This window comes from Glycine max, chromosome 6, assembly GCF_000004515.6.
Source record: "Glycine max cultivar Williams 82 chromosome 6, Glycine_max_v4.0, whole genome shotgun sequence".
NCBI lineage: Eukaryota > Viridiplantae > Streptophyta > Magnoliopsida > Fabales > Fabaceae > Glycine > Glycine max.
Window position 1 is genome coordinate 50,239,719 of NC_038242.2, and position 15,546 is coordinate 50,255,264.

Consider the following 15,546-nt stretch of genomic DNA (forward strand, 5'->3'; position numbering starts at 1 on the left):
GGGCTAGGGCAAATTGGCCTACTTTTTTCACTTAATTTTATTTAAATTTCACAAAATAATAATAAAATAATATTTAGATAAATAGAGTTAGTAGTTTTCATATCTATATTTTTGGACTTGACCTAGCTGGTTTGGTTTACTGGGTCGGACTCAATTTAACTTAATATGTTTTGGGCCTAATATTTAATAGTCCATCCAATTTTAACAGTTCTATTCATGATTACTCATAATTGTCTATTAAGAACAATATTCTTCTTGTTCTTGAGCAATGAATGATTCCTTTCAGTTGATGAAACATTATTCTTCATTCATTGACCTTTCTAAGTTCATTTCAATATGCAACCAAACAACATCTAAATCCTTTTAGGGCTTTCACGCTTCAAGTTTGTTAGCTTTCTTATTTGATTATTACTTTACTGAATTCACTTAAATTCTAATTTTTTTTACTGAAAGCGTCTTTCTTAATACACTTAATCAAATTTATAAGCAGCCTTTAACTCAAAAGCTTGCAATTTTTCTTCAAAAGATTTTTTATAATAAAAAACATAAGGGCTTTGGACTTCACAACCGCCATGTAAGGTGTAGTGATGAGAGTGATAACATACAAAGTTTATTTTCACCTTTGTAATCAAGTTTTTTGGACACAAATAAAAAATAGATGGAAAATAAATTTCTATGATCTCTGGTTTCTTTATCAACATATATAATGCTACTTAAAAGAAAATTAAATATTAATAAAAGAAATTAAGGAAATGAAAAATGTTTTCACTATATAATTAAAAAGGAAAATATTTATTTGATTTAATACAAAAATTCCTGACGCTTGTTATTAAACAACATAAATTAGTAAATATTAAATATCTAACAAACATTTTTAATGCCTTTAAATAAATTTTACTTTTAAATTGAGAGCATTAAACATATTCATTTTTAATAAAAAAATTCATATTTTTTTGGATTACCATGTTACAAGTATGACATATATCTATGGACTTTTTATTATTTACTAAACCAATTATATATATTTTTTTATTTATAAGACTCAAACTTAAATATTAATTAAAAAAATCTAAATTCAATTCCATTTAAACATACAATATGATGGTATAAAAAAAGTATTGTTTACATGAATTTTATCTAATATTAATTTGAACAACACGAAGTATAATGCAGGAATTTTATTTAATATTTATTGTATGTGAAAATAAAATAAAATGGATCATATATTTAAAAAACAATGTATTTTACCCAACAAGTATAGTTTAGTAGACAAGTCTCGTTGAATTTGTGGGAAAAAAATTTAAGTTTGATTATTGTATAATACATTCTTATTTTCTAAGGATGATAAAAAATTTAAAATGTGACTAAGAATTAGTCACATAATGAACCTAAATGATGAGTTTGTTAAAAACTCAAAGGAAAAATTTCATAATTCATAGTGTCATTCTTAGGATTGTGTTCCATGAATAATATATGTAATCTATAAAAAAATACTTAATTGAAATAATATCTTGAATAATTTCTCACATCTATAAAGGTGTAAAAGTAAATAAAAGGGGTAAAACAACACATCTGTTCTATTTTCTGGGTCTCTCTTATGATCAAAATCATCAAATGGTACCTTCTATATATCCTCCAAAACATGTATTTTCATTTACTTTCCATTTTGTCTCCTCTTCCAATCCTATTGGAACCACCATTCCAATCCAACTCCCGCATGCCCCATGATTTGCTCTACTCCCATCTCTACATCTACCATTTTCCATCTCCTCATATATAAATTAGCCTTATAATCGTTTTTTCATTTTAATCACAAACCCCAAAGTCCTCTACCAAACCCACCATAGCTTAGCCACAACATGGAGGCCAATCCTTCTCACACTACAACCCCTCATCTTGATCATGCTCTACAAACTCCCTTGCTGAACCATCCATCAAGAGTGAACAATATTAGTCATAGACCATCAAGGGGTATCTTTGTGATACTTCTTTCCATTGTTTTTCTAGTGTCATTGGTTGCATTGATCATGATTCAGGGCCAAAACTACATGGAAAATTTGGAGAATAGCAACATAGAAATTACCCTTTTTTCTAACATCTCTAAGCAAGAATTGCCTAGAGGAGCGGCTCAAGGGGTTTCAGCCAAGTCCAACCCACCCCTTTTCCACAAAGTTTCATATAATTGGACCAACGCCATGTTTTCTTGGCAAAGAACAGCTTTTCATTTTCAACCACAAAATAATTGGATGAATGGTAAGTGTGTATTTTTTTTCACGCGTCAAAATTAATTAAATTTATGTTTTGTAGTTGCTTTGCACGGAATGGTAGGTGAGATTTTGGTCCATCATTAATTTTTCAAATCACACTTTATTCCAATTTTGTTTTTTCTTCATTTTTTGGTTTATTTTAATGATGCTGTTAATTAAGAGGCTAATCAACAATGTCTCGTTGACCCACTGGTGTTCCTGTTTCGTGCTGATGATGTCTGGTTGAATTGGCTTCAGATCCTGATGGTAAGTTTTTATTTTTATCTGTGAATTTTATTTTCCGTTGATCTTTTTTTTTAATATTCTCTAACTTTACTTTATTAATTGTTTATTGAAATAGAAAAAAAAGTAACATTTGTTGTTTGGATTTGACTTTTCTGGAGTGATATTTTAACAAGTAAATAATTAGTAATTAACGAGAAAATCAACTAGTGATAACATATTTATGAGTTATTATATACGTATACTAAATATGGAATATTAGTTTTTTAATAAGTGTATATGAGATTACTTATTTTATTCTTTAGAGCGAGTTAATTACTTTAGATAAGCGAAATCTTATTACTGTTTTAAACATTAAATACACTATTTTTAAAAAAATTATAAACACTAATTTTGCATAAATGAAAAATCTGAATTATTAATATAAAGTAGATAAGTAATCCCATTATTCTCTTTAATATAAAAAGGTGTAGATCCACTTTCTCATATATTCAGAGTAACCATATAACCAAAAATACCAACATATTCATTTCTTTCTATAGTACATAAATGTTCAAAGCAATCCTTGTAGTTGTAACTATCCTACAAGGCTTTTCGATTGGTCACCTTATTGATGACCTGGACCTTGTCATCCACACACTTAGGTAATTATTTAATATACACTTTATTATTTATTTGGACCATAATACAATGTGTTATTTAATACACCACACTTAATGGTTTAGGTCCAATCATACGTTTTAATGAACTGTATGATAAATTATTGGACATTGAAATGTTTCTCCGGCGTGAAGATCGTCTCTAACCCTCAACTCTGCCAATTATATGCAACGATGCAATGTTTCTCTATAGATGATTCCTGAGTTTTCCTTAATCCCTTTTGTTCTTGGCATTCCTTAAAAATGTATTTCAATAATTCATCTAACAAAGTATGACATAAAAAATTTACGTAGTTTATTAATTAAAGTGGTTTTTTTTTAAGAATAATATTTAAAAAACCTTAATAATTATCTTGCTACTATTTTTTAATTATGAAAGAACGACATTTTTAGTTTAACTAAAATAGATTATTCTTTTGGCAAGAGGGATTTGTTAAATTAGAACAATTCTATTTATTCTTGAACAATATAATTGGTTAATAGAATATTTTTTTTACACCATATCTATTAAACTCTAGTTTTAATTTTAAACAAGGCCACAAATTTGATGCGCCTTTTTAACATCTCTCTCTCTCAATCTAGATTGAGCAATTTGGACTAGTTCTTTGGGCTGATCTTCCATGATGGAAACAATGAAAATGTTTTCAATTTTATTACTCTCTGAAATAGTAAAGGAATAGGCAAGTGGCAACCCTCTTGAGTGTATTCAAAGTTTGGCTAGAAAACAACCGAATCTTGTTAGACTAGTACATGTAAAGGTTATGCTATGACATGTAAACTTAGGTAACAGCAAACAGCAAATAGTTCTTTGTTTTTTAGTTTGATCCTTACATCAAAATAGTTCTTGGTGTCTTTGTTTCTCCAATGATTAGGGTTAAATGTTAGCTAGATTGAAAGGCCAAAAAAATTGTCATTAAATTGGATTGTATCCTATGATTGCAGGTCCATTGTTTCACATGGGGTGGTACCATTTATTTTACCAATATAATCCTGATTCAGCTATATGGGGCAACATTTCATGGGGTCATGCTGTATCAAGGGACATGATTCACTGGTTCTACCTTCCCATTGCCATGGGACCTGACACGTGGTACGATATCAACGGTGTATGGACCGGGTCCGCCACGATTCTTCCAGGTGGCAAAATCATAATACTCTACACAGGTGACACCAATGAATATGTGCAAGTGCAAAACCTTGCATACCCTGCCAATCTATCTGATCCCCTTCTCCTTGATTGGGTCAAGTATGCGGGTAACCCGGTCCTAGTGCCCCCACCCGGTATCGGCCCGAAGGATTTTCGTGACCCAACCACGGGTTGGATCGGGCCGGATGGAAAGTGGAGGGTCGCAATTGGGTCAAAGAAAGGAAAAAAAGGCATTTCATTGGTTTACACAACCACAGATTTTGTCAATTTTGAGTCCAATGATCACTACTTACATGCGGTTCCGGGTACGGGTATGTGGGAGTGTGTGGACTTTTACCCAGTTTCAATAAGCGGGTCAAGGGGTTTGGATACATCAGAAAATGAGCCAAATGTTAAGCATGTGCTAAAGGCTAGCATGGATGAAACAAGGGTGGATCATTATGCACTTGGGACCTATTTTATTGAAAATGATACATGGGTGCCCGATAACCCACTTGAGGATGTGGGTATTGGGTTGGTTTTGGACTATGGGAGATACTATGCTTCAAAGACTTTCTATGATCCAGAGAAAGAGAGGAGGATCCTGTGGGGTTGGATTAATGAAACGGATACAGAAAGTGATGACTTGAGAAAGGGTTGGGCTTCTCTTCAGGTATGGATTTTTCTAAGCTTAATAGTACTTTTTTTTATCCGTAAAAATTAATTATGTTTAGGGGATTTACAATACTCACATACTTTATTCAACTAATTAAGTTAGAGTAATTTTTGTTATTTAAATTTGGACTATGTGATTTTAATTTTCTAAATTTTTGTTGAGCTAATTAAGTTCTAATACTTTTTAAAAATTAAATAAATTTGGTTTATCTGCCTTTTTTTTTCCTTTCTATGAAACTCATGCATATTCTCTTTTTTTGCATCATGTTTTCACAAATTAATTTAATTTCATCAATATTAAAAATATCAATGTGATTTAACCTTTTTAATATATATTACAAGCCATATTTTAGGTGATGCAAACTAGCATAAATAATGCAAAGAAGATGATGCAAAACATCAATTTGATACCACAATTCTATTTGTCAAGTCTGAAATTCACATGGAAAAATGTTGGATAGAAGAAAGGTTTTCTATTTTTACATGTATGAGTTTACTAATTGATGAGTTTGTGTGAATTTAAAACTTGCTGACATTTTTTGTTCTATTAGACAATTCCGAGAACAGTGCTGTTTGACAGCAAGACTGGGACTAATTTGCTTCTGTGGCCAGTAGAGGAAGTAGAAAGCTTAAGACTAAGCAGTGATGAATTTGAAGGAGTGGTGGTTAAGCCTGGATCTGTTGTGCCACTGAACATAAGCCTAGCAACACAGGTTTGTCTATATATTTTTGGATAAACTATCTTTTTCGTATTTAAATTTTTTTGAATTTATGTTTTTAGTTTCTGAACTTTTTATTATATATGTTTTTAGTCCTTTAACGTTTTTTATTCTTACTTCTAGTTCTTTAATTTTTTTTTCGTTCTTAGTTTTATTCCTTTTAAGGGACTAAAGTCAGGACAAAAAATAGTTAAAGGATTAAAAATAAATAAAAAAGTTTAAGGATTAAAAATAATTTTTTAAATAAGTTTAAAGACTAAAAGAATAATAATTTTATATTTTTTTTATCCGTAGAAATTGAATATGGTGTCAAAGAATTTACAACACTTATACATTCTATTCAATCAACTGAAGTAAGCCCTTCATACAGGTTTGTATATATATATAATTATATTTAAGTTATTCAAATATTTTTGTTGCATTGTCTCTCAATAATTGTACTAATCAACAACTCCTTTTTCATTTCCCAAAAACATTCACAGTTGGACATGTTTGCTGAATTTGAGATTGAAACATTGGAATCCAAAAGCATTGGCAAGAACAACATAGGTTGTGGAAGTGGTGGTGCCACAAACAGAAGTGCTTTTGGACCATTTGGTCTTTTAGCCATTGCAGATGACACACTTTCAGAACAAACCCCAATTTATTTTCGCCTTTCTAATACTACCCTTGGTAGTTCAACCACTTTTTTTTGTGTTGATGAAACAAGGTAGGAATTTGCATTTGGTAATAAAAAAATTTCTTCCTTTAAAGAAGAAATGTAGTCATGAGTAATGAGTTATTGGATATGATGTAGATCATCCAAGGCTGCTGATGTTGCAAAGCCAATTTATGGAAGCAAAGTTCCAGTCCTTAGTGATGAAAAATTATCAATGAGGGTGTTGGTAAGTGTGAATAAAATACTTCATGTATATATATACTTGTACTTGCTCACTTTAAGTATATAGGGTTACCTTACTTATTTTTGCTTGTATTTTTTTCTCACTAAATTTAATTAGTTTCTACAATAAGGAATGCATACTAATATATAGTCAAGGGGGTGAAACAAATTAAGTTTACTTGGTTTCAATTAATATATAGATTTTTTGTGAATTAACTTTCCAATATGATTAGGTTGACCATTCAATTATTGAGAGCTTTGCTCAAGGAGGGAGAACTGTGATCACAAGTAGAGTTTACCCAACGGAAGCAATATATGGAGCTGCAAGATTATTTCTATTCAACAATGCAACTGGCATAAACATTAAGGCCACCCTAAAGATTTGGCAATTGAGCTCTGCTTTTATACGCCCCTTTCCCTTTGATCAAAGTCAATAAGGAGTGTTTAAACTATACGATGTACTTTTTAATTTGCATCCTACTCAGCTATATTCCTCTTTTTTTTTGTTTGTTTATTATTATGAATAATTCATGTATTGCTATTGCCATATATATAGAGAGCAACAAGCATTCATGAAGTTGATGAATTTTGGTTCAATAATCCTTCAACTTGTTAATCTTATTTTTATCATTTATTTATTTAAAAGAAAACCAAGGGACGGCTGTTACAAAGCAAGTACAATACATTAATCTACCGGAAAAAGGTCCATATATATGAATTGCAGAATCAAATTTCATATTGCAGAGTTGTTCACAGGACATTCTTAAAGGAATAATAAAATCCAACTAGTAGCTAATCAGACACCCAAACCTCATCAAGCTGATCCTTATATAAGATGTTTCAGTTGTTCAGTTTAGCAACTTTGCTTCTCTCTCAGCATTATTAACTCTGCATTGTATTTGTTCAAGCTACAACAGGAACAATAATTAAGCAAATCAAACAATAACTCAGCTGAAAATAGCTTCTTAGTCTGAACAACAAATATAACCACTTCCATTGGCAAGGGAGGAATCAAATGCCACAGTGCCATGTAAAATTAAAATTAAAATTAAAAAAATAAAGACAGCAAAATATTTAAACTACTTTAAGCTAACTTGTTTAGGGGCTCAAACAATATAAAAGCTACGGATTTTGTTTCTGCTGGGATTATATATTTGTGTAGAGGTGATTCTGATGTGATTAATTCCGTTGGTATCTTTGTTGTGTTTCTGCTGCAATCAGAAATTATCCGGGGAAAAACACAAACATAAAGTCAGACCAGTAACTTCTTGGGAACGACTCTGTGATAAGCGTATCTGATGTTCATTTTTATCACTGCGCATATATGAATGATTTTGCAGTATTTATTTGCTTGCTGGATCATGACTTGCGGTCCAGTTTCAAGCTTTCGATTATTTATAGTAATTGCACTTTGCTTTAAAAGAAATAATTCCACCGAAACCAAGCTTCAGAGTAGATGATCCACTCATGGTCATGCCAATATTTGGTTTGTTTGCCACTGTTGACTTTCCTCTTCACAGTGCATGAGAACCACCTAGAAGGGACATTGTTGTTAACTTCTTCAATCAAGTTAAGATCTCGCTATAACACCACATTTTATAACATGTGACTTAAATTAATAGATGTACTATGTATTAGGAATTGGATCTAGCGAACTCCTCCTTGTCGGGAGATGTATCTGCATTTAGTATCTAACAATATTTCAAACAAAAATACCTTTGAAGGAGGATACCTATAGGAAATTAAAAAATGGATTGATATATCAAAACAAGGTAGATTCGCAAGTCAATTAACAAAAAGGGAAGGGTAGAAAATTAGTCCCACAGCACCCAAATGCGTTTGCTATAAAATAATTATCTTCTGAGATTTGCAATCACTAAATAAATTTAAGAAGAAGAAAAAAAGAGGAAGGCTAGGGAGAGAAAAAAGAGATTGAAATGAAAAAGAAAAAACAAAAGAGAAGGGAATACATTGTGTTGTCAAAAAGACACCATCAGCAGAATTATAGCACTCATTCATGATGTAATACAGCTGTTAAAGTTTGTGTTTTTGTAAAGATACAGTAGTTATTGGTTGAGTAACTATCAAAGAAAAAGATGTTCACCAACCTTAAAGTAAATCCATCATTCATACATTGCACTGCACTGAATCATTGATTGGCATAAGCTGCACTTCAAATTACTCCACTCCCTTATTCCTACCATGGCATTAGAATTCGTTGGTGGCGCTCTTCTTTCTGCTTTCCTTCAGGTTGAATTTGACAGGCTGACTTCTTATCAAGTTCTGGACTCCTTTCATCGAAGAAAACTCGATGAGACGCTCTCGAGCAAGTTGAAAATCAAGCTGCTATCCATCGATGCTCTGGCTCACCATGCAGAACAAAAGCAGTTCAGAGATCAACATGTGAAATCATGGCTTGTTGCTGTCAAGGTTGCTGTGCTTGATGCAGAGGATCTCTTGGATGACATAGACTATGAACTCTCCAAATGCAAAGTGGATGCTGAATCTGAATCTCAAACCTATACTTGCAAGGTACTGAACTTCTTCAAATCTCATGTTAGATCCTTTGACAAGGACATTAAATCAAGGATGGAACAACTCCTTGACAGCCTAGAATTTCTCTCAAACCAAAAGGGTGATCTAGGTTTGAAAAATGCTAGTGGTGTTGGGGTTGGATCAGGATTGGGTGGTGAACTGTCACATAAATCGCCATCAACATCTTTTCTTAGTGAAAGTGTTTTTTATGGCAGAGATGATGACAAAGAAATTATCCTTAACCGGATGATATCTGACACTCACAATTGTAACCAGCTATCTATACTTTCTATTGTGGGCCTGGGTGGGTTGGGTAAGACCATGCTTGCCCAACATGTATACCACCACTCAGGGATAGAGGGTATATTTGATATCAAAGCTTGGGTCTGTGTTTCAGATGAATTTGATGATTTCAAGGTTTCAAGAGCAATTCTTGATACAATTACTAACTCAGCTGATGATAGTAGAGAGCTAGAAATGGTTCATGCAAGGCTGAAAGAAAAATTGCCCGGAAAGAGATTTCTCCTTGTTTTAGATGACGTTTGGAATGAATGCCAATCTAAATGGGAGGAAGTGCAGAAAGCTCTTGATTTTGGGGCTCAGGGAAGTAAGATTCTCATCACAACACGCAGTAAGAAAGTTGCTTCTACCATGCGGTCAAAAGAACACCACCTGAAGCAATTACAAGAAGATTATTGCAGGCAGTTGTTGGCTGAACATGCATTCCGGGATGATAATTCTCAACCAGATCCAGACTGCAAGGAGATTGGAATGAAGATTGTTGAAAAATGTAAAGGGCTTCCTCTAGCCTTGAAAACAATGGGAAGTCTATTACACCGCAAATCTGTTTCGGAATGGAAAAGTGTATTGCAAAGTGAGATGTGGGAATTAGAGGATAGTGACATTGTCCCTGCTTTACATTGAGCTATCACCACCTTCCTTCTCATCTCAAAAGATGTTTTGCATACTGTGCCTTATTTCCCAAAGATTATGAGTTTGACAAGGAGTGTTTAATTCAGTTCAGGATGGCTTAAAAATTTCTACAATGCCCTCAACAGAGTAAGAGTCTAGAAGAAGTTGGTGAACAGTACTTCAATGATCTATTATCAAGGTCCTTCTTTCAACAATCAAGCACCAGATACAAAACATGTTTTTATCATGCATGACCTTCTCAACGATTTGGCAAAATATGTTTGTGGGGACATTTGTTTCAAGTTGGAAGCTGATCAAGCAAAAGATATTCCAAAATCAACTCGTCATTTTTCACTTGCAATCAGTCATGTTCAATGTTTTAATGGGTTTGGAACTTTATATGATACAAGAAGGCTACATACATTTATGTCAACAACTGTGTGCAGTGATTTTTATTACCGTTGTTGGCATTGCAAGATGTCAATAGACGAGTTGTTCTCCAAGTTCCAGTTCTTATGGGTCTTATCTCTGTATTGCTATTCTAACCTAACAGAGGTGCCTGACTCTGTAGCCAATCTTAAACATCTCTGTTCATTAGACCTTTCCCATACTAACATAGAAAAACTACCTGAATCAACATGTTCACTCTACAACTTGCAAATACTAAAGCTGAATCATTGTGCACATTTGAAGGAGCTGCCATCGAATTTGCATAAACTCAATAATTTGCGTTGCCTTGAATTTATAAATACTGGCGTTAGAAAGGTATCAGCGCATTTGGGAAAACCGAAGAATCTTCAAGTATTGATGAGTTCGTTTGATGTTGGCAAAAGTAAGGAGCTAAATATTCAGCAGTTAAGGAGAACTAAATCTCCATGGAAGGCTATCAATTGGTGAGCTACAAAATATTGAGAGTCCCTCCGATGCATCAGCTGTGGATTTGAAAAATAAAGCACATCTTGTGGAGCTAAAGTTAAAATGGGATGGGATTGGGGACCAGAACACTGATGATTCAACAAAAGAAAGGGATGTAATTGTAATTGAAAATCTACAACCTTCGAAACACTTGGAGAAGTTGTCAATTAAGAACTATGGTGGTATGCAATTTCCAAGTTGGTTATCCGATAATTCATTATGGAATGTGGTGTCCTTAAGTTTGAAAAACTGTCAATCTTGCCAATGTTTGCCTTCCCTTGGACTTTTGCCATCACTCAAGGAACTTACGATTGAAAGGTTTGACAGGATTATGGGTATTGATGCTGATTTTTATGGGAGCAGCTCTTCTTCGTTTACATCCTTGGAAACATTGAAGTTTTCCGATATGAAAGAATGGGAAAAATGGGAATGTCAAGTTGTGACTGGTGCTTTTCCACCTCTTCAACATCTTTCTATAAAGGGCAACTGCCAGTGCATTTTTGAAAACAGCACGGAAGCATGGTTCCTTGAATTGATTAGGCAAATGATATCTCTTACTTCTTCTCTTGAACGCTTGTATGTTATTTCTTGCCCAAATATGAATATTCCCATGAGTGGTTGCCATGATTTCTTTATATCATTGATGATCATTGACGGCTGTGACTCTCTAACGATCTTTCCGCTAGATTTCTTCCCAACACTCAGTAAACTTCATCTCAGCGGGTGTCTTAGTCTACAGAGGATTTCACATAGGCACACACATAATAATCTCAAGGAGTTGGAAATTTGGGAGTGCCCTCAATTAGAATCTTTGCCCGAACGCATGCACATCCTCCTTCCATCTCTTGACGAGCTACTGATAGCAGATTGTCCAAAACTTGAGTCATTCCCTCACGGAGGATTGCCATCAAATCTTAAAGAGATGTATCTCCATAATTGTTTCAAACTGATCACTTCTCTGAAAGGAGCTTTGAGAGACAATTCTTCACTGGAAACCTTAAATATTGGTAAACTGGATGTGGAGTCTTTCCCTGATGAAGGTTTGCTGCCACTCTCTCTACTTCTCTGTGGATCTTTGATAGTTCAGATCTTAAAAAACTGGACTACAAGGGTCTCTGCCACCTCTCATCTCTCGAAAGGTTGCTTCTTGAAGACTGCCCCAGCCTCCAATGCTTACCAGAGGAGGGTCTTCCCATATCCATTTCATATTTGGAAATTTGGAACTGTCTGTTGCTCAAACAGAGTTGCCAGAAACCAGAAGGCATAGACAGGGGAAAGATTGCTCATATTGAAAAAGTCATTATAGGGTAGTGATGCCGAGTCTTAAGAACTATCATGAAACTTCTACATGATTCTCTAGTGCTACGTGGATCTAGGTGTTTAATAACTAACTAGATGTTGACCATCTGTTATGTTGGTAAAGAGATGTATATGACATATTTTGCAGAAGTTAGAATTATGAAAAAAAAAATTATGTTGAATAACTGTTAAATATCTGTTTAAAATAGGAAATGTGTAAGGATTAAATGTAAAATACATATATTTATCACAAAGTAAGAGGGGCTGTTTATGTCTTCTTCAATATAGGGAGGAAACACATATTTCTATTTGGAAAACAAAGGAGTTTGGAATTGTAGAGTCTTGGACTTTTTTGCTGAATGTTAGTTGTGATGGTCTTCAAATCTTTAATAATTTTTATCAGCAATTCCCATTGTGCATGTCTGAAAACGGGGATTTTTTGTTGCTGGCAAGCAATGAAGCTGGGGATGAATACAGAATAGGTGAAAACAAGAGTATCATGCAAGATTTTAGGCTAAAGCATGAGATTATATGTTCTCTGTATATTGAAAATTCTGTATTTTTTTCACACATGTTTAAGTACTCTTCACGAAGATTTGGAAAGCCTTATCTATTCTATACCTGACATTGTTATAGAATCCCATTTTTAATAACACAGCTATTGTATCACCCAAGGTGCAGGCTTGTATGCTTGGAATTAGTGCTAAAGCTAACTTATTTCTTTGTTTACTGAGGGATTTGGCTATACTTTTAGCATGATGCACACATTTATTCATTTTGTATTTCTGCTTTGCTTTTGGCTGCATTTGTTTTCTTGGTTGATACCTTATTCAAATCCCCATAACTCCTTCACTTTCTCTTGATGTAGAATCTTATTTTCCATGCAAAATATTATGAGTTGTGTAGATTTTAAATCTTTCCACTTTGGCATCTCATGCGTAAGAAATTCAGCTCATTTTTCAGTCATGGCCTTTGAAGTTATACCCTTCCAATATGTAAGCTTATTGGATTATTTTCTTCATCCTAATACTGTTTTATCAGGAGAAGTAACTTCTTCTGCAATATCACTTTCCAATCTAACAAGATTATTTTCAAATTATTCATGCCATGCGGAGGGATGGTAGGAAGAAAGGTGCATGGCTTTCTGTATCTATATAAATTTCAACATTAGTTCTAGGTGCCTTCTGATGGCTCTCTTTTAGGTTCTTTTGGGATGCATAATTGCAAATTACTGCTTAAAGATAATGTTGTTTTACAACTTTACTTGCGTAATGGTAAGCAAATGACTTACCAATTTGCAAGTAATCATTTTTTTTTTGGTAATTTCCAATTTGCAAGTGATCTAGGCATACTTCTTGAAATATCATCTAGGTCAAGGAATATTGTTGCAATTGCACATGATCTCGCTCAAATAGATATGTTAGTATTATATGGCTGTATGGATTTTTTTCTTCTTCTTATCCTCTGTCTCTATGTAGCAGTTAAGGCTTGAAGTGAGTCTAGACCTAGCTTAAGCTCAACTTTATAAGAAATCAAGTTCTTTTCCATGGCTCAGACTCAACTAGTTTTAAGCTCATGAGCTATTCAAGCTTAATGGATCAATCTGGAGCCTTGTTCTTATTGAATAATTTAAATTCAATGAGTTACTCAAATTTGTAATTTAGTAAAATTTGTGGGTTTTTTTTTTCAAATGTTCAGTTGAAAATAATTTAGTCAAATAGCATTCCTCATAATTTCCAGAACTTCTTGATGAAGCAGCATGTAACAACAATCCATCCTAAAAGAAGTTAATACAGAAATCCACAATAATTCTTCCAGCAAACAAACCAATTTGCAATCAGAAAGATAAAAGATAAAAGGCCAGTGCACACAGCCTTGTCTCTGGAATCACAGCTGAGAGGTTGTTTCAAAGTAAATAATCTCCAGGTCACAAGAGTGACCTTATCATTGCGCCAAGGCTCACAATTAAAACATCTTAAAGATAGTGTAAGAAAGATCAAAACTTGAGTTATTTCTTCTTCAATTAGTGTTAATTTCATTTGCTCCAAAACTTCCTTCTCTATTAGGCTTAATTTGTGTAATCCATTGGACATGTTCAAGATCTCAAAAAACCTCTTTGCAATCTTTGTTCTACACTCATCCATCTCAGAATAGGAATCTGACTTCTTTTTTTCTCTTTTCAGCGTTTGCTTGTTTTACTGGTTGACTATTGGTGCTTTTACTTTATATATTAGTAGGAGATGAATACAGGATAGGTGAAAACAAGAGTATCATGTAAATATTTTTAGGCGCTAATGCATGATATCATTTGTTCTATTTATATTGAAAATTCTGTTTGTGTTTTCTCACACATGTTTAAGTACTTTTCACATAGATTTGGAAAGCCTTATCTATTCTATACCTGACATTGATGTAGAATCTCATTTTTAATTCCAAGGTACAGGCTTGTATGCTTGGAATTAGCGCTAAAGCTAACCTATTTCTTCATTTACTGAGGGATTTGGATATTCGTTTAGCATGATGCATGCATTTATTTATTCTTTTTGTATGTCTGCATTGCCTTTGACTGCATTTTTTTCTTGGTTGATACCTTATTCAAATCCCCCGGTAACTCCTTCACTTTCTGATAGGAGCCAAGAATTGAAATTAAATGAGAAAGAAAAGAAAGGATTTTATAGACTAGTAAGAAAAGAACAGAAAATAGGAGAGAAAACTCTCCTTCAAAGGTTTCTTCATCACAAAAGATTTCTCCTTTCACAAAGAGTTAATGCTCAATCTACAAATGATAAGATGTTTCTCTCTCAAATCCTTCTTCCCCTATTTATATCTAATAAATCTCTCTAACTAACTAACTAATCAATATCCTAATTATAGTCACTAAGTCTCCCTTCCTCATAGTCCTAACACTTTCTCTTGTAGACTCTTATTTTCCACGGAGAATACTACACTCGAAAAAACAAAAGACAGTTAGCACCACATGAGTTGTGTAGATGTTAAATCTTTAAAGATATAATTTCTACTTTGGCATCTCATGTGTAAGAAATTCACCTCATTTTTCAGCCATGGCCTTTGACGTTGTATCCTTCCAATATACTTCTAATACTGTTTTATTATTAGAAGTAACTATCTAACAAGATTATTTTCAAATATATAAATATGCAACCTCAGCTTCAATAACTTGGTCCATTTATTCATGCTATGTGGAGGGATGGTAGGAAGAAAGGTGGCTTTCTGTAGCTATATATGTTTCTACATTAGTTCTAGCCTTCTAGGTGCCTTCTGATGGCTATCTTTTAGGTTCTTTTGGGATCAATAATTGCAAACTGCTGCTTAAAGA

At 33.4% G+C, this 15,546-nt stretch overlaps 1 protein-coding gene and 1 pseudogene across 1 annotated transcript; both read left to right on the forward strand.

Annotated features, from left to right (window-relative positions):
* Window positions 1-1,562: 1,562 nt before the first annotated feature.
* Window positions 1,563-7,145, forward strand: LOC100819161 (acid beta-fructofuranosidase 1, vacuolar). The gene is made up of 7 exons (XM_003526326.5): window positions 1,563-2,253; window positions 2,505-2,513; window positions 4,091-4,947; window positions 5,501-5,662; window positions 6,151-6,377; window positions 6,465-6,552; window positions 6,782-7,145. Exons 1-7 carry the CDS (start codon window positions 1,860-1,862, stop codon window positions 6,983-6,985), a joined length of 1,941 nt encoding a protein of 646 aa, XP_003526374.1. The 5' UTR covers window positions 1,563-1,859; the 3' UTR covers window positions 6,986-7,145.
* A 449-nt stretch (window positions 7,146-7,594) lies between these two features.
* LOC100819699 (putative disease resistance protein At3g14460) lies at window positions 7,595-12,529 on the forward strand (annotated as a pseudogene).
* Window positions 12,530-15,546: the final 3,017 nt, after the last annotated feature.